The following is a 23,838-nucleotide window of genomic DNA, read 5'->3' on the forward strand; positions in this document are numbered from 1 at the left end:
AGATCTCAAATTTGGACTCATCAGACCAAAGCACAGATTTCCACTGGTCTAATGTCCATTCCTTGGGTTTCTTGGCCCAAATAAATCTCTTCTGTTTGTTGCCTCTCCTGAGCAGTGGTTTCCTAGCAGCTATTTGACCATGAAGGCCTGATTCACGCAGTCTCCTCTTAACAGTTGTTGTAGAGATGTGTCTGCTGCTAGAGCTCTGTGTGGTATTCATCTGGTCTCTAATCTGAGCTGCTGTTAATTTGCGATTTCTGAGGCTGGTGACCCAGATGAACTTATCTTCAGCATCAGAGGTGACTCTTGGTCTTCCTTTCCTGGGGCGGTCCTCATGTGAGCCAGTTTCGTTGGAGCGCTTGATGGTTTTTGCGACTGCACTTGGGGACACATTCAAAGTTTTTGAAATGTTCTAGACTGACTGACCTTCATTTCTTAAAGTAATGATGGCCACTCGTTTGTCTTTACTTAGCTGATTGGTTCTCGCCATAATATGCATTCTAACAGTTGTCCAATAGGGCTGTCAGCTGTGCATCAACCTGACTTCTGCACAACACAAGTGATGGTCCCAACCCCATCAATAAGGCAAGAAATTCCACTAAGTAACCCTGACAAGGCACAGCTATGAAGTGAAAACCATTTCAGGTGACTACCTCTTGATGCTCATCAAGAGAATGCCAAGAGTGTGCAAGGCAGTCATCAGAGCTAAGGGTGGCTACTTTGAAGAAACTAGAATATAAGAGATGTTTTCAGTTATTTCACACTTTTTTGTTAAGTACATAATTCCACATGTGTTCATTCATAGTTTTGATGCCTTCAGTGAGAATCTACAATGTAAATAGTCATGAAAATAAAGAAAATACGAAGAATGAGAAGGTGTGTCCAAACTTTTGGCCTGTACTGTACAAACTAAATGTGAATAACAAGAACAACCTAAAAGTTCTTAAGAAAAATAAGTGCAATTTTAACAATATTATGTCTCACTTTATCATTTACACATATATATTACAACGTACAGATCACAGTGGATCTACAAATACACAAAACAGAATATTGTTAAAATTGCACTTCTCAAGACATTTCAGGTTGTTCATATTTGGTCAGGTTATTCACATTTTTTGAGAAAAGATAGTTTGTAAATGGAAACATTTTCATGTAATTTTTTTTTACACCAAAACAAAGAAAAATTTGGAGTTGTCATTATTTATAGGTTATTATGATTGTATTTTACTGGCCCGATCCACTTGAACTCAAATTGGGCTGAATGTGGACCCTGAACTAAAACGACTTAATAGTGGAATTTTTGCATTTCACAGATTTGTCCCATGGGCCAAATTGGACCCTTTAACAGGCCGGTTTTGTTCCTGCTGGTCGTATGTTTGACACCCGTGACTTAGAGCCCGTTGTGTAACAGAGCTGAAACCTGGTATGCAGCTTCATGGGAGAAGAGTTATGTTTCTCTGAAGGCAGGTTGGGTAATGTGGGGCAGGTTCAGACACAGCCTTCACAACACACCCAGAGACTTGACAGAGATTTGTTTCAGTAATCTCATCTTTATTCTTTGTTGTCACTGGTCCTCAACTACACACTCCGCATTTCTTGGCTATGCTTACCTTTAAACAACCCACTAACAGTGGAGTGTCATCTTTTTAAAGCAGTAGCTGTACATAAAATTAAGAAGAGCTACTATCCCAGCAATTTGCGGCAATTGTCATATGAGGCAATATTACCCACTCCCACTAATATGTGTTTGTTTTAAGACACATAACTTTGGCTGTGTCAACTAGGGTCCACACCACTCTGTCATTTCAACCCCACAAAAACAGACTTTTAGAAAAGCAGATGACTCTTGATTTGGAAATTCCAGGGTTACATTATGGTGCAGTCATAAGCGTTGTGACAAATGTTGACACCTTCATTTGCTGCGTGGTTGGATCCATCAATCTGTACATATCCTTCCCTGATTTTTTTGTACCTCATTCACATAACTTTTCTCACAGAAAATGCACCATTGCACTTGAATACCATCAGTAAATTCTATGTGGATAATGAATTACAAATTATTATGTCCTTGTTGTCTCTGCTGTAACTACCGCATACTTAAATTCTGTTTTTATTACCATGCTTATACCATGCTTATATTTGCAGCAGGCAAAAGTAATTTCTGTGTCCAGTCAGTGGCATTCTCAATTTCTTCATTATGTAATATGAATGTCAGGCATATTAGAATATTCAGAAATGTAACTGTGAGACTATGCTACTAAATAGAGATCATTATCCATGAAAATGCATTAATGTAAACATAGGCTCAGTGACCCTCTAGTTAAAAATGTGTGTTCTGTTAAATTAATTTGTTTTTAGATCTATTCTTATGGTTTGTGAGACAATTTGATCCCTGACTTTTCAACTCAACCCCGCTGCTATTAACAGGCTGAGGGCATGTAAAGAACAAATATGAATAGAGAATTTGTAACATCTCATTGTTTAAAACAAAACCATTATACCTAAATTCTAAAAAAAAAAAAAAAAAAAGAAAAAAAAAAGCCTATTCTGGCATAGACATCCAACCTTGCTACCACATGCAGTTTTAACACTGGAACCTAAACACAATGCTTTATGATCAGCCCACTATTATTCAAAATATGACAATATTGTGAATTCTGCAGGTGTCATGTAGACAGCATATTCTGAATTATGTCTTTTTCCCCCACATGGACCATTTTTTGAGTCAGATATGTGAGAGACGCTGATATTATTCTGGTTTTAGGAGGATTCTTTGTATAGAGAATATTACAGAAACACGCCAACTATTCAGATTTTATCAAAAGAGAATATCCATAGGTTCTTGGATATGGACAAATATTGCGAAGCTATCCTTTTCAAGAAGGTGCTCGAAGCAATGACAGAAAGAATGTTCTCATAGGCTAACATATGCACTCAGACGAAATCCTTTTTTTTTCAAATCCATTTTTTCAGTGGCAGACAGTTGCATGTGAAGACGAATATTAGTTTCATTTTCAATATTGATTTTCATTAGCCATTTAAAGTAGCTAGTTACGAGTCATTTTTTGGAAAAAAAACAGTGAAATTTTATGCATGTAAATATAGTCTTTCTAAGCTTTAACTGTAAGAGCTTTAGTCTGACCTCAGTGCCCGACTCAGGAATGAAGCTCTTAATCTCCACAGTGTTTCCTGGAGCTGGGAATGGAGCCTCGCGCAGCTTCTGCATGAATGGATAGATCATGGCCATGGAGATCTGCCGCCGCTTCTCGACCTCATCAAATATCTGTACAAACACACATTTGAGGAACAAGCAAACACGCTCTCAAAACAAACAGTCAACAAACACAGCATATGTAGATGATATTTCTCTCCATTACGCATATAAAACAAATCTGTAAGACATCCTTCCTTCATCAGTGTTAACATTTCCAAAATGAGCAACATCTTCTTGAAAAAGTAGTTTGTACATTTGTTACAGACAGGCTGGACTACTGTAACTCATTAACTGTAAGGATGACCAAACAACTGAAAAACCTCCATCTATTACAAAGTACTTCAGCTCAAATACTAACAGGAGTCAAAAAGAGAGATTATATTTCTACCTGTTAAAGCAAGAATAGACTTTAAAGTCCTTTTTGTAGGGTCCTTAAGGCTCCTACAGATCATGAAATAATAAGTTTATTGCCAGTCATACTGTAAGATAAACGTAAGAAGTGAAAAAGTAAGCAGAGCTTACCAATACCCCTGCCCGGTTGCACAACACTGCCCCTCCTCCTCACAGATACCCTGCCTACCCAGGGATTCATTTTGAGTCTTAACTTTCAATATTTTCAAAAATTTGTAAAAAAAAAAAAAAAAAAGAAAAAAAGAAAAAGTTGAGAGAAAGGCACAAGTAAAGAACATGTAGGTCAAATTTGAAAGGAATTGGATAAGTAGTGTCAGAGGAATCTGTTAGACAAAGTTCTTAGTTGAAATGTTCAAATATTTGTAAAAAAAAATTGAAATTAAAATTCAGGCATCAAACTGTGCACTGCACCTCTCCTAGTGGTAAAGACCATGTATGTCAAATTTGAAAAGCATCGGGTGAATGGTCTATGAAAAATGTGTGGACAAAAATCGCAGACAGATGTAAGGACGAACAGAATTCCTGGTGTACCTACATATAATATATACCGAGGTATATAGGTAGGGAGACTAGGTGCTTATGAGCCACGTGGGACAAGGAGTGTGTTTGTGTGGGACAATGTGGAACACATAACCGTAATGCTAAAATAATGTCTAGATTTTTTAAAAAAAGTCTATCTTATTGTTCAGCTTATAAATATGAATAGCAACAATTTGACTTGGTTGCATGCCGTATGCATATTTTTGCACTGGGCAATTATTTTTTCCTTTTTTTGCACAGGTTTCAACAACTTTCTGTGCTTGTAAAAACAAAACAAAAAATCTACTTGTAAAAACTCAAAACAGAAACCTAAAGTTTCAAATATTGTAACTGAATACTTTTAGAGAATCAGCTTTTTTATTTGAGTGCAGTCAAAGGTAAACTAATCTGTGTGCAATAAAATAAAAGGACATAACTGACAACATTATAACAGCTGTTTCCACTTCCAGTCAACCTAAACTTGGGACCAAAAACCTTTGTGCATCCATACACAGAACAGTGAAAAATTTTGCATTCTAACACAGTAATAAAAATAGAATAAAATAAAGTAAATATCCTGTGGAATTTTCAAAAAAAAAAAAAAAAATCCACAAAAGCATATTTGTTTTTGTTGTCTCTCAGCTCAAACTCCAAATTTAAAAATAGGCAAAAGGGAATGGGGATCAAATCTAACTAAATATCACATGCATGCAGTGTGCCGCGTCAAGTCATACTCGCCTCCATGCCTGATTGAAAAATAAATTTGACATGGTTTGCAGAATGTCCTCTGAATCATTCCCCACCCCTTTCACCCATGTAGAAACATTTTCCCATTCTTTTCTGTAGCTGAATCTTAATTTTTTTGCATGGACTTTTCATGTTCTCTGCCAATATTAGCATGCTAGTATCTAAGGCTTTTGCCTTTGTTTTTTGTGTGTCAGTGGGCGGAGGTCAGGAGGACACTGGTGACAGGCTGATGGACTCCTGACCCCACATGCATGTTGGTTGACTGACAGCAGACAAAGCCAATGGTGATAGCGCTGTCTCTGCTATAAAATGGAAGTCATGTTTGGAGAAAAGCGACTGTCCTGCACTTTGGAGAGCCAGAACCAATCAAATACGGGACATTGTCTCAAATGGTGGGACAAGGAAAAAACGGTCATAATGCTGTGCACTCAGCACAAAGCGGGACAACTGGTTACCCTACATATACACTTAAGCCCAAAATTATTCATACCCGTGTCAAATACAAGGAATTCCTTAATTTTTTCAGTTACACATCAGTATTTCACCTCAGATTTGACATAAATAGGACATGTGGACAAGTCTGGAACCATGACCAATTATGTTATGTGAAGTAACATTGTTAAAGGTGTTAAGTTAAACTTTGACAAAAAGTCACCATGTCCAAAATTATTCATACTCCAGTGATACCAAGACAGATGGCCATAGGATGTTCAAACAAACCATTGTCTGTAAGGGACTAAAGTGTGTAACATTGTTTTAAATGTTCCTGAGTTTTTGTTTTTTACCAGTGGTCTGACTATAGAAGTCGACTTGCTTGTGACATTTCATTTCAAGTCAACGCAAGACTTGCCATGGCAAAGACCAAAGAGCTCAGTGAGGACTTGAGAGAACGCATTGTAAATGCCAAAAAGGAAAGAAAAGGGTACAAAAAAATTGCCCAACAATTTCAGGTGCCACTGGCAACGGTGCAAAGTATCATCAAGAAATACCAAAAATTTCACACAGTCAAAAATCTCAAAGGACGTGGTCAGAAGTCAGTAGTGTCACCTCGGCTTGCCAGAAAGATCAAGCGAGATGTTGAAAACAATCCAAGGACTACTACCAAGGCTGTCCTGCTGGTTGAACAGGAGAAAAAAAAAAAAGTTGGACTGGACAGGAGGCAGTTCGTATCTCCAACAGCTTAGCGTAAGTTCTCAACATGCTTGCATTTGTTCTGCCTGGGTGGACAGTTTGGGCTGTCAATCCTACAGCGGGAACTAGAGGTAAGCCGCAAAAGCTAAATTGCACTAGGCCAATAGCCAGCTACTGTAAGCTTAGAATTAGCTTACAGTAGCTGGCTATTATTGTATTCACGCATGCACAGTGTGAGAATTTGAGGCACATTGGCTCGTGGCACTGCTTTGACAGTGCAATATCCTCACGAGGAGCGAGCAGGATTTCAAACAGCTCCGTTTTCCTTGCGAACACACGATTGCTGGTCGTGAGGTGGTCGTGAGGTGTTAATCGCTTCTCCTTACCCCATGTGCACTGCACGAAGCATGACACACGATTAGAGGCACATCTGGCCCGATCCCAGAAATAGTCGCACGAGTGAGAAATCATCTCTAAAATCGCACAGTGTATGGCCACCTTAAGTCTTTCGCCCTGGCTCTAGTTGTGCTCACACTTCAAACAGGGTGAAACATCTCCAGTTGGCACTCATGCAAGAACTGAGTGCAAGTGGTGCGACTATCAAGGCAGACACTCCAGCGGACACTGCACCAAAATGGTCTTTATGGACGTCGACCAAGAAAGACCCCCCTGCTTCAACGAAAGCATGTAAAAGCTTGTCTAACCTTTGCAAAGACGTACCTAAAGAAAGATGAAAGCTTCTGGTCATCTGTTCTGTGGTCAGATGATGAAACCAAAACTGAGCTTTCTGGGCACAGAGATGTGGCTTTCATCTGGTGAAAGAAGGACAAAACCTACAAGCCAAAAAACACGGTCCCTACTGTGAAATATGGAGGTGGAAGCATCGTGCTGTGGGACTGCTTTTCTGCAAACCGGCCTGGCAACTTGGTTAAAGTGGAAGGCATCATGAGGAAACAGCAGTATATCAAGATTCTCGAAGAAAACCTCAGCAGGTAGCAGAGACCCTGAACCTGGGGGAGCGTTGGACCCAGGGGTGTAGAATTGTGTAGGGATGCTAGGGACACATCCCTACCAATATCCAGCTATAACTGTTTTGTCCCTACCAATACAACCACCTTCTGTAGTGTTTAGTCAATGATTGTGGCACACAAAGGGTTAATACTCGGTCTCTGCTAGAAGTCCCGCCTCTAACCTAATTATCACGCTCCGATTGGCTCTGCGGTTTTGCTATCGTGCATGTGATTGGCCGTCCCCACTGTTACTCCATCTGCTTGTAAACGCTACAGTTACCTGCTAGTTGGACAGGACAAAAAAAAAAAGTTGGACCAGACAGGAGGCAGTTCGTATCTCCAACAGCTTAGCGTAAGTTCTCAACATGCTTGCATTTGTTCTGCCTGGGTCACGTCAGCTAGACGGATTTGAATATCAGAGGTGTCATTTACATTTACATTTGTACATGTGCCTGTTTGCCTGTATGCATGTGTGTGTCCGTGTGTGCAGGGCCGGTTCGTGGCATAGACCGATAACTGATAACATGATAATTTCTCATTAATTGTCTTAAAAATAAAGAAATGAGAGGAAAAAAAAACAAAACAACAATCCCCCCTGTAATTTCTCAGGTGAGCTCTCCCAGACCAGTGTTCACTGAGTGTGTGAGTGACAGAGACAGAGCAGAGCTGAATGACAGTCAGACAGGTGTTGAACTGAGCATCCAGGTAAAGGATGGAGAGTTTATCACCATGAAAAGGCCTTCCAAGGCCTTAGCTGCACAGTTTAGAAGCAGAGAAAAGAGGAGGCAGAAAAATTATCTAATTATAGAGGTATGTAACCTTTAATAATGCCAAAAAACATTTTATGTTGCTAGCAACAGCTAGCTGAACTGAAATGAAGCAAAGTTGGCTAATAATGGGACTGTAGATGATTAAGATATGAGATATTTTCGAAGGTGTGTGGGTTATTGCTGCTGAACTGGGTTATATATGTTTCTATTTGGTTTATATTTGTTTCTATATGGTTTACTGCTAGTTGGCTAGTTTCTATATGTGTATGTGATTTATGTATGTTACTATGTGGTGTATGTATGTTTCTATATGGTTTACTGCTGATTGGCTGGTTTCTATATGTTTCTATTTGGTTTATATATGTTTCTATTTGATTTATTTATGTTTCTATATGGTTTACTGCTGGCTGCTTTGTGCATCTCCTCTCATGCTTCATGTATCTCCTCTTTGTGCCCCCCCATGTGTGTGTGTTTGTGTGCTTGTGTGCATGTATGTGTTTTTTAGGGGGGGGGGCACCAAATTCATATCTCGCCTAGGGTGCCAAAATGGCTAGAACCAACTGACTATGATTGTTTGCTTGTTTGATCAGCTCTACATGATGTGAAATTATGATCGCAAATGCAAAAAAACAAACTTTCAGGAGTGCTGCCTTGGAGCACTTTTGTGTCCCCACCAATGTCAGAATCAAACCTACTCCCCTGGTTGGACCTATCAGCAGGACAATGATCTGAAGCATACAGCCAAGGTGGTGAAGATGTGGTTCCAGGACAATGATATATTATTGTTATGAAGTGGCCAATCAGAATCCTGATTTAAACCCCACTGAGAACCTATGGATGGAACTCAAGAAATGGGTGACAGCACAGAAACCCTACAATCTCATGGATCTTGAAACATTTGCAATGGAGGAATAGTCCAAAATTCTTGCAGATACTTGCAAGAAGCTTGTGAGCAATTACAAAAATCGTATGGAGGCTGTGATGAAAAATAAGGGGTTTGCAATTGATTATTGAGAATATGAATAATTTTGGACAGTGTGATTTTTTTGCTTTCACCCTGTTAAAGATGTTTCTTTACACTTTCTATCTTTAATAAATTGGTTATGGCTTCAGATTTTCTGGTGTGTCCTATTTATATCAAATCTGAGGTGAAATACTAATGTGTAAATGAAAAAATTAAGAAATTCCTTGTATTTCACAGGGGTATGAATAATTTTAGGTTTAAGTGTAGGTATAATAATAAACTTGGGTACAGTACGTATGCATACAATGCAATATCACCTTCACAGTTTGGACAACTCAAGTCAAAGTCCAACAATCAAATTTCAAAACAAAGCATTAGGGGTGTAACAGTGCACTTGTTTGTACCAAACCATTTCAATTCAGGGCCTTCGATACAATACAGAGGTGTACTGAATGAATACATGCAGCCTATGTGAACAACACAAACACTCGGGAAGCAGGGTGGCCACAAGCAGAACCCATGTGCAGGGTTTCCTCTACATACATTCAGCAATGGTTAATTCTTAATGCTGCTGCCGCTGCAAAAAAAAAAAACACTACACACATTACAGAGGCACAGAATCCAGGTCAGACGTTCGAAGTTCGACATTAAGTTTCACTTTCAGCTTTCGGTATGTTGCAGCTTTGTTGCACAAAAGAGTCCACGTTTCCTTTATAGCAAAAAGGTTTTTATTTTTTAACTCAAGTTGGCAAAATGAAGTGAACCTGCTCCTCTTCTCCTTCACCGTGCCTCTTGCTATGGTGTAAGGTCACATTCACAGCACCTCAGGGAATACTGTGAGGCATTCAAAAACACTCAGTAACTTATAGTGTTTGCCATAAACGGATAATGACCATTCAAAAATACATAACATATGGGGTGCCTGTTACTGCACAAATAACTAAACAACACTTTGTAGAAATGTCCTATGTCCAGAGCACGCGAGCCTATCCCAGCTACCTATACGCAAAGGCGGGGTACACCCTGGACGAGTCGCCACCTCACTGCACGGCCGACATATAGTGACGAACAACCAATCACTCTCACATTCACATCTATGGGCAACTTTAGGTTGACCAATTAACCTATAAGTGCATGTCTTTGGATGGTGGGAGGAAGCTGGAGTTGATCTAGATGTCATTTTATGTTTTCAGTGGTTGAGTAGATGTAGGTGGTAGCAGCATTTTTTCCCCCTTTGAAGTCTCTACATCCAAAGACAAAGACATCTCTACATTTTGACATTTGTTTTGACTTTTGTTTGAAACAGAATAAAATCACCACTAATCCACACTCTTATTCAAAATACTCAAGAGAAAACAACAGAAAGCAACTTTCCACTATGCATTATTTATCTGAAACTCCATCCTCTTTCAAACTCATGCTACTGTGACTGTTGCTCTTTGGACACTTGCCACTAAGATAATGCTGCCTGCTGTGTTTAAAGGCAGCCATACACTGTGCGATTATTTCAATCGTTGCACGCAACTCCATCTCAAACTGTGCGAATCAATCGTAAGGTCAGGCCCACGATTCATGTTCTCACAATGTACAGACCAATGCTTGTATGCGACCTGACAGCTCACCCTGTAGGACCATACACCAGGGGACGCACGACACGTTCGAGTGTTGTATCCGGAAATACAATGTTAAAATACCAAGGAATCTGGAAGTGCATAGACGATTTTGTATTGGTGTGAGTCACGAAATGGTAGTGCTAAACAAAAACCAACGAGCTGCTTAGGCAATATGTGCCATAATCTGCGGGGAATCAAAAAAGAAGAAAAGACGACGACTTGTTTGGTGCAGGAATTGGTTGGCCAGATGTGGACAGTATGGGCTGTCAATCCTACAGCGGGAACTAGAGGTAAGCTGCAAAAGCTAAATTGCACTAGGCCAATAGCCAGCTACTGTAAGCTTAGAATTAGCTAACAGTAGCTGGCTATTATTGTATTCACGCATGCACAGTGTGAGAATTTGAGGCACATTGGCTCGTGGCACTGCTTTGACAGTGCAATATCCTCATGAGGAGCGAGCAGGATTTCAAACAGCTCCGTTTTCCTTGCGAACACACGATTGCTGGTCGTGAGGTGGTCATGAGGTGTTAATCGCTTCTCCTTACCCCATGTACACTGCACGAAGCATGACACACGATTAGAGGCACATCTGGCCCGATCCCAGAAATAGTCGCACGAGTGAGAAATCATCTCTAAAATCGCACAGTGTATGGCCACCTTAAGTCTTTCACCCTGGCTCTAGTTGTGCTCACACTTCAAACAGGGTGAAACATCTCCAGTTGGTACTCGTTAAGATGTTACAGTACTTTGTTAATTTATATGTTTCTAAATATTATGCACTGTACAAGAACCTGAAGTTACAAAAACATCATGTGACACTTTTGGGGTAAATTTGACATTTTTCCTGTTTTTAGCATTCAGTAAAACAGTGACAGGATTCACTTCTAGGGAACACATAATGTCAAGCTCAGAGACTCAAAAACAAATAAATACAAAACAGAACAAACAGAACATGTCACACCTGATCAGCTGTTGGCCAATGAGATGATCAACTATTCTGATAATCTATAACCAGTGTGTGCAATTTGTAAGAAAAAAGTCAAAATTCTTCTTCAAGTCTCTTAAGTGTGAATGTTTTAAGATTTCTTAACATTTTTTACCTGATTTAATCAAGAGATCAATTATTAACAGATTAACTGACATAATTGTTAGTTGAAGCCCTAGATGTAACACTGTCTGGAAAAACACATAATCCACTGATACTGGACCATTTAAAATGAATATTAAATAGTAGGAAAGTTTGTATAATGCTTATGACGATCAATAATAATGATGTCCGGTCTACATTCACAGAGTCAAGTAATGCAGCTGTATATACTGTCGAATGAATGCACACACACTTTTCATACATTTTTACTTTAACCCCTATGGGATAGTTATGATGCACAGGTTTAAATTTTTGGTTTTGAGTGATAAAATGACAAGGTGTAAAACCATCCAACTCAACAGTTGCAACAGACAATTTCAGTTAACCTCCAATAGTACGGTGTACAGTAAATAGTTGATATTCTTTAATGGCATGGAACTGATTTGAGTATATAAACATAACGTGCTGCACACTTTTAAAACCCCTCGGCCAAATGTAGTGCAAGATGCTGCTGAAAGTTACTGCCCTATAATTTACATTAGATTGTCTTTGAGAAAATTTGGTGCGGAAATCTCAATGCATTCTTCAGACTAGAAGCACTCAGGAGAGCGCAGACCTCCGCCAAGGCTGATCAGTGGCCCCCCCTGTGGGCCCCCCCACCCTGGCAAAAACATAACCTCCTTGGCGGAGGTAATAATGCGATTATGTTGTTGAAAGGACATGTCACCATTTGACCTTGAAAAAGTAGGTCAAGGTCACCTCTTTTCAATAAGCTTCTGCTCTATGCCAAGATGCATCCACAGTATAAATTTGGCACCGATATCTCAATGTATTCTTCAGATAATGCGATTATATTGTTGAATGGAAAGACAGACAGATGACAAAACGGTTACTACAGCCCAAAGTTGGCAGAAGGGTAAAAACAAAAAATTAGTTTACAGAAACTGATATCAAAGTCAAGGTATCAGTATCAGTACACACATTAACACATTTTGATATTAATATTAATATTTTAATAACAATCACCTTGGAAAAAAGGCCAAAACAAGCCGTGCTGCTGATAATGCAGTAAGCCTCTGGTGGACGAGCTCCCTTCCCACTAGGCTGCAGAGGAAAGAACCAGCAAAAACAGTTAGCCATCTAAAGAAAATCTATTCTGCATGACAAACAGTTCAAATCCACACACTGACCAGCAATCTCCTACAATATCCATTTCTCCTGCTGCCATCAATCTCAGTCAGAACAAAAGAGAAGGTCTCACTAGAAACAAATGTAGAACACTTGTGACCACACATCAAAGGTTAACAGAGGGATAAAATATGTGACTGAAGTATAGGTGTACCTGTGGTATTCTGTCAAAGGAGCCCAGTTGATACCCTCTGGGAAACAAAAAAGGGTGATTGCCTTCAGGGTCTTCTCCTCCTCCTCCTTTTGAAATCTTGCCATCCCATCTCTCTGAAAGTACAAAGACACAAAACTCTATTATAACAACTAGAACTAGCCCTTGCGTTGTATATTTTTGCAAACCAGCCAGCACCCGTTTTCATCAGTGGCTGTTCACACTCTTATGTTATACTGAGTATTGACTAGCTTTTCTGTTGGTTCAGATTGAATTAGCTGTTTTATACAGTTTTTTACAGAAGCATGTGTGTGGTGAGGGTCAGAGTGTGAGTGGGTTCCTGGGGAGCTTTTTAGGGGCTAGAAAAACTAAATAAGTAATTATTATTATTTCTTAATTTAGACTAGTACAGAAATCTGTGAAAACCACTTTTGATTGAAATAAGTCTTATTGATTTCTAAAGACACTTTGTCATTTGTTTTCCTAAAAATTGTGGACTTCATTCCACCAAAGTTTTTTTTTGTACTGTTAATAGAGAAATATATATTTTTGAGAAGTATTGCTTTTGATACAGCAAATGTTTTGCACAAATAAAAACAAATACAAATAAATTTGCCTTGCCTTGAACAATTATCTGTTTTCAAGATTTTGCACTGTTGGATCTTAAGAAGGTTCTAAGTAGAGTTTCAAAATGCAAAAAGAAGAAATGGGAGAGACAAAAAAAATTTGAGTAAGCAATTTATTAAAAACAATTTAACTGAAATTGTCTGTTCATCAGCCGATCAAGAGTTTAAGACAGCAGCCTTTAAAAACCAAAATTTGTGCAAAAATGTGGATTCAATGTCATTTTCTGTCAGGTAATCACACTGTTATAACCTCCTGATGGCGAAGGCAAAAAAGCTTTCTCTCTTTGAACAGGGTCGGATTGTTGAGCTGCATAACCAAGGCCTCTCGGAACGCACTGTCGTTGCTGAAGTTGGACACAGTATGACAGTCATTTTAAATTCCTTAAAAGATCCTGAGGTTTATGGAACAAAAAAGTCAAGTGGTAGACCCAAAAAAAATTCACTGGCGCTCAGAGGATCCGATTGGCTGTCCGTCAAGACACAGGACGATCCTGGACCCAAATTAAGGTGGTTACTGGTGCCGACTGCAGCCCAGTACCCATCAGACAGCATCTGCCAAAGAAGGGCTTTAGGAACAAAAAATGTTTTCCAAGGCCTCGTCTCCTTCAACACCACAAAATTGCCTGTTTGGACTTTGCAAGAGAGCACCAAACATGGGACATTGAAAGGTGGGAGAAAGTTTTATTCTCTGATGAGAACAAATATAACCTTGACGGTCCTGATGGCTTCCAACGTTACTGGCATGACAAGGAGATCCCACTGGAGATGTTTTCTACGTGGCACAGTGGAGGGGGCACCATCAAGATCTGGGGTGCTTTTTCCTTCAGGGGAACAATGGAGCTTCAGGTTGTGCAAGGGCGTCAAATGGCAGCTGGCTATGTGGAGATGTTGTAGGGGGCATCCCTCATGACTGAGGGCCCTTGTCTGTGTGGTAATGACTGGGTTTAAAAACAGGACAATGCTGCAGTTCACAATGCCCACCTGACAAAGGACTTCTTCCAGAAGAATAACGTCACTCTTTTGGACCATCCTGCGTGTTCCCTTGATCTAAATCCAATTGAGAACATTTGAGGATGGATGGCAAGGGAAGTTACCAAAAATGGACATCAGTTCCAGACAGTGGATTCAAAATGACTGTCTTACTGTGCCCAACCTCAGCAGTGATGGCGCGCTGTGAGAGGCCTTGCTTATGCAGCTCAACAATCCAACCACTTTCAAAGACAGCTTTTTGGCCTTTGCCATCAGGAGGTAATGACAGTGTGAATGCCTGACAGAAAATGACAATGAATCCACATTTTTGCACAGATTTTGGCTTTTAAAGGCTGTAGTCTTAAACTTTTGATCGACTGATTAACAGCTTTTTTCAGTTTAATTGTTGTTGCTTACTCAATTTTTTTTTGTCTCACTCCCATTTCTTCTTTTTGCATTTTGAAACTCTACTTAGAACCTTCTTAGGATCCAACAGTGCAAAATGTAAAGGAAGTGGCTGTTGCCACAGTGCTGTGGGACTACTGTCTCATTTGTCTATTACCACAGAGCCATTCAGCGCCCTTGTTATATCCTATGTAGACTGGTAACCTGTAACTTGCTGCCACAGCTACTGTGGCAATAAGCATTGCACATGCCATGTACCTATCTGGTTACAGGAAAAGGCTGGGGTACCCGCTACCGGAAGTTGGTTTGTGCACCTATTCATACTTTCAGTTTCAGCATGCAGGCAAACAACATGAAAAGTGGCCACTGTTTTGCCGCATATGAGGAATTTGCACGGGTTTTTGATGAATATAAACCAGCCACTGGGGTAACATTCGGAGTGCAGAATTTGGATCACTTGATTGGCTCTGTGGCAATAGACAAACCGATATTTCATGCCACAGTACTGTGGCAGTAGCCATTGCCAAATGTAAATTCTTGCAATTTTTCAACTGATCTTTAGATTTTGATCAGGAGCGTATGAACGGAATACGGATATGGATAGTCAACTGACAGACAATTAGAAAACATAATGGCTTTCATTTATCAAATGAACATGACAGAAAAGTGGGCATATAATCATTCCTACACAAATTGTAGTATTTATCAATCTTATCATGAGTTTAGGCTTTGCTCAAATCTCAGAAGAGGTCTTAGTCCGTGTACGTAAATTTAGAGTTAGTGTGGACAAGCAGCACATTAAATCTGATCAATTCTGATCATCATATAAACATATTTTGTCACATATTCATCACCTAAAAATGTTATATAAAAACTAAAAATTTCATGAATGTTTACAATTAACAGGCTTAACTGTGTTTTTGGTGTTAGAATAAATTTCACTTTCATTTCGAGACAACATTTAATCTGTGCCAGATAAATTGTAATTGTTAGGATATGACCATCTGATAAATCATATGTGAATGTTGTCTTAAGGTGATTTTTGCACACAAGGCTGCACTGGTTTATATGGTAGATTAATGAGAACCACTGTCAAGCCCTGGCTATAACCAGAATTGATATATTAAAATAACTGCATTTCAATGATCCTGCCAGTACATACATCCGTATTACAGTTTACAGACACAGCAGCAAGTCATTGTTATAATGATATTCTGTTAGATATGATATTTAGTTGTTACCATCATGTCCTAATATGACCTGTGTTTACTGGACCACATCAAACTGACCTTGGGAAACTGGTAGGTGATCTGAGGTTCGTAGTTGCTGCCATCTTTGGTCTCCTTTAGGCTGACCACCACCAAATACTCAAAGAAGTACTGACCACTGACATAGCGATGTTGCCTAGATGAGTTTTCTGATGGCACTGGGCCCGGTGGTTCCATAGGCTCAAGGTCTTTGACTCCTGCACAGAAATACAGAGGTGGCACATATAGATTTCCTCCAACAGAACTACAGATACTTCACATATCTGCCATTTGTGATACCCCTCATTCTTCCATTGCTGCTTTTAAATGGGCCAGGTTAGATGACTATCGCTGCTCTCAATTATGTTATTCTTTGTGGGGTCAGCCGTGGCCAACAGGGCTGGAAAGTCGGCTGGAGAGTTGGCTTGTGACCGAAAGGTCGCCGGTTCAATTCCACATACTGATGTGCCCTTGAGCAAGGCACTCAACCCCCCATTTGCTCCCCAAGTGCCTGCAATGGCAAGCCCGCTGCTCCTAATTTGCAGTGTGTGGTGTGTGTTCTAGAGATGGGTTAAAAGCAGAGGTTGAATTTCAGTGTGTGGTAAAATGTACTGTGTGCTGACAATAAAGGATCTTAATCTTAAAAATTCTGATCTTGCAAATTTGTTCAACCCAGAATAAGCCAAACAATTCTAGACATCTGCTGCCCTGTTTTGACACACATCCAGACTAGCCCTGGCTCCTTCAGACTGCCAGCCTGCTCATGTGTTCTGTTGCATTCCTCCCTCTTTGTCTAAAACAAAAACTCACCAGCAAGTGGACTCTTTTTGGCAACAATGAGATAGTAATCCTTGTGTCTGCTACAGCAAACTAATCATACTGACAACCTTTAATATGGTGGTTTTAGTCTGATGCCTTGGCCTTATTATTATTATTATTAGTAGTAGTAATAATAATAGAAGTAGTAGTATTGTTGTTGTTTTTATACATGTTGATTTCATGCGGTTTTTTATTTTAATGTTATTGTGTTAAATATTTGTTTTTGTTTGTTTTTTCATTTTGACTATTTTAAGCGTTTTCAGTTAGTTACTGTTTACTCTGTGGGCTTCACCCATCACTCTTCTCAAACTACCTCTTATCCAACTATTGGCATTTATGTTTCACCACAACCAATGAGGTCACGACGCAGGCTTTGTCCACTTTAATACGGTTATGTGCCAGTCATGTCTTGCTCTCTCTTTCTGCATTTTTTTCCCCAGGTGTTCCTTTGAATGTGACAAAAGTCAGAGGAGTTCAATGTGAAATGAAATTTTGACAAAGTCAATCCGGTTAGCCATCAATGTTTTCATTTCCCATTAAAAATAAACTTGTCAATGTTATGTTTCTGAAAAATAAGTGATTAGATTTCATTTTAAAATCCATATGAGTGCAAACTTACATTTGTCCTAATGCATTGTAATAAAAGTAAGCAAGGCTAGAGTACTGCAGCAGAACACTGCAGTCCTATAAATCACGTACATTATCTGTTCAGATAATGTACATGATAAATGATAGTTTTTTTCTATCAGGTAAACAGGACACAAAGATGGCTGGTCTGTAAGATTATAAGATAAAATACTTCAGTCTCCTTGGGTTTGGGCCATAAAATACATATTGAATGTGTGACGCATGGTTTAATGTGGTAATGTAGTTGAGTACTTACGATCTCTCTTGCCTTTGCGGAAGGAGGACCACATGGCACTAACCCTTTTGAGGGCTCCCTGACGTCCACCTTCATCTTCAGTGGATAGATTGGAACCTGTTGGAGAAACACCATACAACTTCAGTATCTCAGTATTGGTATCTATAGAGATATCTCTCAACTCCTCCATCCTCTATTTATTGGCCCCGTTAAAGTTATTGCTGTGCCCCTTTAAAAAAAAAAAAAAAAGATCTTGCCCAATATATGTGTAAGCATTGGACAGCTGACCAGAAATCTCATGGCGGGAGTTCTCCATAAGTACCAGGACGTACCTTACCCCTCTCTCCCTCTCCATATTATATCTATATTATTAAAGCCAAGGGACCTCTGTGTGCGTGTGTGCATGTATGAGTATCAGCTTTATAACTGAAAAACTGGAGAGCTAGCCTGTGCCTTTTAGAGTACTTATGTATTTTAGGTCAAGGATCAGACACGTGAAAACTGCTTATTGATACAACCAATACTTTTGGAGTTATTACTTTTTAAAATTACAATAACTTTACAGGCAGCCTGCGGACAAGTCCATTCACATCCACAAATGGGAGGGGTGGCTGGATCGAGATCACTGGAAACACTGGGACACAATGGGAGAACTGGTCCAGCTGTGATCACACACTAACAAGGTTGGTCTGGTTCTTACTGTGGCCTGGTTCCACTCCGTCAGTCAGACCGATATGTCAGGACTGCGGGAGTAAATGCGACTGCACTTCCGTGACTGTAAGGCAACTGTATTCCAAAATGACTAATTTCTCAGAAAATACTGATCCTATCAAGTTGCCGAGATATTTTATGTGGAGATGGGACTATTCCTCAACTGTAGGTACCAAATTGGGCAGATAAATAAATCTGAATTTGTCAGAATCGTGCTGATCCACACACACACACACTGAGACCTTCCAGTGTTATCATATAGATCAGGGTGCCCCATCCTGGTCCTCGAAAGCTACTATCCTGCATGTTTTAGATGTTTCCCTCTTCCAACACACCTGACGGTCATTATCAGGCTTCTGCAGAGCTTGATGATTGTCTTATCATTTGAATCAGGTCTGTTGGAAGAGGGATACATGTAAAACATGCAGGATAGTAGCTCTCGAGGACCAGGATTGGGCACCCCTGATATAGATTATATTATATACAGTGTAGTATGTTTCTATGCACTCACTGTGTTTCCCAGTGGCATCAGAGATGAGGTTACCTCTGGGCTGCTCACCTGGTGCAGAAAGAAATATCATTATCCCCTCACATTGCCTTTTTTTAATCTTAGAAACCTATGAACGCTCACCAGCATTTAAGATGTAACATGACAGATGAATTGATTTGTTAACTATAAAAACAAGTAACCCATAATTAGATCATCTTAAAATCTATTATCTTTTTTTTTCTTGTAAATTGTAGTGAGGGACTGCCTGTTTTAAAAAAGTTCTAAATATAAATGTAAAAAAAAGCAAAATGCAATGATCTGCAAAATCTCACAAACATGTATTTTATTCACAATAAACCAGAAAACATATCACCTGTGTAGACTAAGAGGATATACCATCTTAAAAAAGAGCATCTTTGTGATTCTGGTGACACATGAAATTCAGACAGAGGGCAAATGGTAATCTGCAGAATGGATGAGATACAGGGAAGTGTGAACAGTTATAATAATGGATTAGATTTATATAGTGAATTTCTATTTTTGGCATGCTCAAAGCGTCTACATTGGATCCATTATTCATTCAGTCATATGTTCACTCTCTGGTGGTGGTAAGCTACACGTGGAGACACAACTGTCCTGGGGCAGGCTGGCAGAAGCATGGCTGCCAGTCTACGCCAATGTCTTGCCCAAGGACACAATGGCACATGACTAGGGCAGAGCAGATTTGAACCACCAACCCTCTGGTTATTGGACAACCTCCTCTACCTCCTGAGCCACGGCCACCGAGTTTAGACAATATTACAGAGAATAGCCCCAACATAAAATCACAGTATACATTAAGCACAACATTTTCCTCATGTTATGATGACCAGCTGTTTTTTCAGCTAAACTGAAGGTTTCTCCTACAAATGAGGCAGTAGAAGAAACTAATACAACTATCACATAATAACAATATGAAAATATAAATATAAATCTAAGAAAAGGAGCTACACTACAGCTGAGTGCTGACAACTTAGAATAGATAACTGTATTTTTATTCTGTCACACACACTAGTTGAACCCTTAGCCAGTGGTGGAAAGTGCTAGGGCTGAGTCAACATCATCGTCATCATCATCATTATGACTGTGCTAAGGCTGCGCAATGGTTACTTTAATTTGACAAATAAATACATGACTTCAGAGCTGTTGACAGCCAATGTAGATAATATGTGGAATTTGTCTACTTGAATCAGCTCTTCTAACTTCCACTGAAATCACTGTTACCAAATAAGACAGGATTTAAAACCTGTGCCTTTCCTATTATCCTTGTGTCAGATAGTAGGATGAATCATTTGTTTACATCAGACTCCCAGGAAAAAATGGCTTACTTGTGCTGCACTTAAACGTTGGCAACAGCTTTCAATATTAAGTATACAGCAGAATAAGCAGAGGAAAAAAATTACAAAATTCATACTGTACTTGGAAATAGACTCTGAAATTTTTAAAATTATATCGCAGATATGCACCTAGGTCTAAGTGTGTGAACTGAATAAATTACACAAAGAGAGGGGAAACTTCCTAATTTGTCATGAAAGACAGACAGAAAGAAAGAAAGAAAGAAAGAAAGAAAGAAAGAAAGAAAGAAAGAAAGAAAGAAAGAAAGAAAGAGAACAGCCTGTTAAAAATTCTAAGAGTGAAACCACACTGTTCACATTATATACACTACTTAAAAACGTAGAAAAGAAGTGGTTTCTAAATTAAATCAATTTCAAATATTCATGAACATATTTTCTTTCACCTTAAACAGATACAGATGGATGTTGCTGATGCTTGACATAAAAGACCATGATATAAAAAGGTTGGGAATACACATCGGTGAACAATTGAAGACACGCATCACTTTTTTTTTTTTAGTTGGACTCTGGACTTAAAACACCTTTACAGAGGGTCATGAGGGCTGTGTCAGGGAAGCCCCAGTGTCTGTGACACAACATTCCGGACATTTAAGAAAGTTTTACCCACTTTTTTGTTTGATTTTGTTTTGAGTAAGTTATTTAATTACCTAAAGATTGGTGATTGACAGGTGCAATGGCCAAGCATGCACCACAGACATGTGGGCATAAATCAGTCAGGTAGCTGGCTGGCCAATGGATGGAAACCAGCATCACACCATCTACTTTTATACTATATGGTTGTATATTGTTGAAGAGCAGTACAGAGACTGAAGATTTTCACAAAAACTAACTTCAGTCCTATGCATACACATTGGTAACAGTTTCTCAAAGTCTAGGTTCCTTGCTAGGCAGTGGCTCCCATCCAAGGTGCTTTCTACCAGTCAATACACTCATAAATGGAACAGTCTATCAAGAGAGCATAGAGTCCTGCCACTAATTCAGTCAGGATTCAGAAACACATTCAGAACTACAAAAGCACTCGGAGAGCGCAGACCTCCACCAAGGCAGATCAGACGCACCCTCTCTATGTTTAAGAGTAGGAAGAAAACTTTCCTTTTTGATAAAGCTAATTGTAAAAACTATGAAGGCTGGTACTGAAGGGCTGATTGCAATGGAATAATTAAAACTTCTGCATTGGCATACAGTCAGATATGAAAACTGGTCAGGGATTCCGTTTAATGCTTTTATTTCTCTTCAGGCAGACTTATTACAGGTGGAATGGTGCAGATGATGACATGGATAGGATGATACGGATGAGATGATTTGAGTCTTAAACAAAGGGAAACAATAACTCTATTACTAAAACAATTCCAAACATATCCAAAGATATTCAAGTAACAGTAGCACAAAATATAACTCACTCAGATATGCATATATCCAGTCTGTGCATTTAAGTCTTTGTTTCTTCCTCAGGCCGTATGCTCTATGTCAAACAAAGGGAAAAGAGGATGGGCTGAGCCTGATCCTTCCTCTTAAATGGTTGGGTGTGGCCTGATAGGTGAGGTGAGGTCCTGTCCTGCCCCTCCCCAACCAGGAAGTGGAGTTTTTAACACTTATATGCTTGGCTCAGGCTGCTCTTGGTTATGTTGCGATAGGCTTAGACTGGGAGACTGTGCTCCTCCTCTCTCCTCCTCTTCTCCCCCATTTGTGACCCAGAAACTACATGTTTCTGACTTGTCTTCTTCCCTGGGGTCTCAGTGCTTTATGTCTTCACAGATTTTCCCTAGATCATTTCTGGACCTGCTGCTGTTTTCCTGCTTCTCTCCTACTTCCATCATTATTATTCATTTATCCATACAGCTGCAATAGTGTTTATCATTTAGTTACCATATAAAGTGTCATGAGATAATTTTTGTTAAGCACTATATAAATAAAACTTAATTTGATTAAATTCCCAAGCCCTATACCAATATAACACCAAAGGCCAGATGACCTACAGCTGCAACAGACAAAAAGAATCCTACTCTACACTTGCTGGGTTTCACTTTCAGTCTTGCCCAGCTCTCTGGTCCCTGACAATAACCTACTTTACACAACACACAAAAACAGTAACTGGATAAGGTGTTTGCACTTTGTCAATAGCAGTTTGTCAAGCCAACACCCTCCAGTTGCACTACTTTTCACTCAGTTAGTTGCTAAAGGTGGTGGCTGTGGCCCAGGAGGTAGAGCATGTTGTCCACAAACCCCAACTCCTCTTTGCAGGTCTTAGTATTCTCAGGAAAAACACTGAGCTATGGCATGTGAATGTGTAAGCTTGAGTGGAAATCACTGAATAAGACACAATGTCAATAAAGGCTACACAAATGCACAATCATTTATCATTTAAAGAATATACGTGACAAAAGACAAATGGTACATCAGCTGTTAAAATATAGAACAATGCCACATAATGCTCTTTTAACCCATAGATACCCAAACATCCACCGGTGACCATAACCATCAACTGATGTAAAATGTGTAATACCTGTTCATCCACTAATCCTATCACTACATGTAAATAATTGGTGTAAAATACAGTTTGTCATCTTTTCATGGTTATCAGATATGACCCATTTGGATGTTCAGAGGCTTCGTAGTTACCGTGGAAACACTGTCATCTTCTACAACATTGATTCACCAGTAAAACCCATGGAGTTGGATCAATGGCAGTGGGTGGACACACTTTGTTTATTTTCAGTTTATGATAGATTTGCTGAAAAACTCACTTTTTTTTCAGTTTTCTGTTTATGATATAATAACTCTCAACTTTACTTTTAGCTTTTATGAACACCGACAATAATTAGTAAATTAAATGTAAGACAATACCTAATTGCCACTGAAAAAACACAAAATACATAAGATTTTATAACAATAAATGGTGATAAGTCACTTAAGGAAAGTTAGCCTAAATATAGAGAAAAAAATCATTTGGGAACTGACACAAAAGTAAAACTGGGTCCTTATGGGTTAAGTTTAACTTTTTGTAACCCTACATGAAATTGCTTCTCTGTAAATAACAGTCCTGTTTAACTGCCCTGGGGCACTTCAACATGTTATAACAGCATGTTGCTAATTCTCTAAGAAAAGGAATGGTGCAGTCACTCATACACACATTCCTAACAAAACTAACTGTCTGAATCCTGGACATTTGTGTGTGTTTTTTGCCAAAACACACAAAACTAATACACTGCAAATGTAGTCCTTTAATATGCACAAAATTAGCAAGTTAATCAGCTTTGAGACTACGATACTTCTCTGTGCCCTATTTCAGTCTGAAGGTGTCATTCACAAAGCAGGCTACTTCACCTGGACTTGATTGTTATGATTAACTCTGGGGTGATTATTTTAACTAGTCAAGCTTGACAGTATTGTCGATTTATATTTCAAATAGTTATGAGAAATTGGTTAACACCTGAGGACAGGTAGGAAGACTTACAAATAGACAGCATGCTGAAGTACAGCTTGTACACTTGTTACACAAACACAGCA

The 23,838-nt window shown here is 39.3% G+C and overlaps 1 protein-coding gene across 3 annotated transcripts in view; it reads right to left on the bottom strand.

The window, feature by feature from the left end:
* dennd2da (DENN/MADD domain containing 2Da) overlaps positions 1-23,838 on the bottom strand; it is a 56,436-nt gene that overhangs the window by 9,128 nt on the left and 23,470 nt on the right. For 2 of the 3 annotated variants that reach the window (XM_030139873.1, XM_030139874.1), the window contains 7 exons: positions 18,959-19,006; positions 17,758-17,853; positions 16,098-16,273; positions 12,812-12,924; positions 12,660-12,729; positions 12,496-12,573; positions 3,146-3,286 (listed from right to left, as the gene is read on the bottom strand). In XM_030139873.1, coding sequence (XP_029995733.1) covers positions 3,146-3,286; positions 12,496-12,573; positions 12,660-12,729; positions 12,812-12,924; positions 16,098-16,273; positions 17,758-17,853; positions 18,959-19,006 — 722 coding nt within the window. The remainder of the gene's footprint in view (positions 1-3,145; positions 3,287-12,495; positions 12,574-12,659; positions 12,730-12,811; positions 12,925-16,097; positions 16,274-17,757; positions 17,854-18,958; positions 19,007-23,838) is intronic. The other variant, XM_030139875.1, reaches the window with a different exon arrangement.

Source organism: Sphaeramia orbicularis, chromosome 7 (genome assembly GCF_902148855.1).
Source record: "Sphaeramia orbicularis chromosome 7, fSphaOr1.1, whole genome shotgun sequence".
NCBI lineage: Eukaryota > Metazoa > Chordata > Actinopteri > Kurtiformes > Apogonidae > Sphaeramia > Sphaeramia orbicularis.